The sequence below is a fragment of the Nanorana parkeri genome, unplaced genomic scaffold (assembly GCF_000935625.1).
Source record: "Nanorana parkeri isolate BGI_ZX_2015 unplaced genomic scaffold, ASM93562v1 scaffold10, whole genome shotgun sequence".
Lineage (NCBI taxonomy): Eukaryota > Metazoa > Chordata > Amphibia > Anura > Dicroglossidae > Nanorana > Nanorana parkeri.
The window spans coordinates 1669197-1669820 of record NW_017306278.1 but is presented as its reverse complement, the minus strand read 5'-3'; the positions used below and the strand labels follow the sequence as shown (position 1 = coordinate 1669820).

Below are 624 nucleotides of genomic sequence, written 5' to 3'. Positions count from 1 at the left end.
AGAAAGTTCGAGAAATCCAAGCGGCCATTAAGGTACGTCTGGCTTGCCCAGTTGTGAGGGCTTTTCATCTCCATGGTTACAGGCTTTTTTCCTTTGTTTTCCTCCCTCCCCCTACCCTGCAGGTGTCTAGTCACATTCAGGTTCTTGCCAGAAGGAAATCTCGTGATTTTCATTCCAAGCTGAAGGTATGCGCTTCTCTGCTTTTGGGCTTGTGGTTGCTACGCATCTCACTTCCTGTTTCCCATGGTGACCGGTGAATGCTCCGTGCTACGATCCTCGTTTAACCTAGTTTTTTTCCCCCTGCATGTCAGAGCTGTTTACTTTTTTTTACCAGTTGCTTCTTTTTTAAACATAAAGTCAAATAATAAAATAAAAACCTCTATTTTTGCAATCCGGGTTTTTATTACAATTAGCCCCGTTTTAGTGTTTTCTTCCGGTAACGGAACTTCGCTCTTCCGGCGATTTAATCCCTTTGATAGTCCTTGATAAAGAATAGCTCCAGGCACGTACGGTGGTACCTCCCGTTCACGAACAGGAAGTCCGGCCAAAATTCTGCTTCCGTTCGCCAACTCCGCATCGGCTGACGAACGCGAGCGCAGCCATCGTGGTCGTGGCTTCCTCTGG

General features: G+C 46.8%; 1 protein-coding gene across 1 annotated transcript in view; it reads left to right on the top strand.

The window, feature by feature from the left end:
• TEAD1 (TEA domain transcription factor 1) overlaps positions 1–624 on the top strand; it is a 157467-nt gene that overhangs the window by 120784 nt on the left and 36059 nt on the right. The window contains exon 4 of the mRNA XM_018554803.1: positions 123–185. Coding sequence (XP_018410305.1) covers positions 123–185 — 63 coding nt within the window. The remainder of the gene's footprint in view (positions 1–122; positions 186–624) is intronic.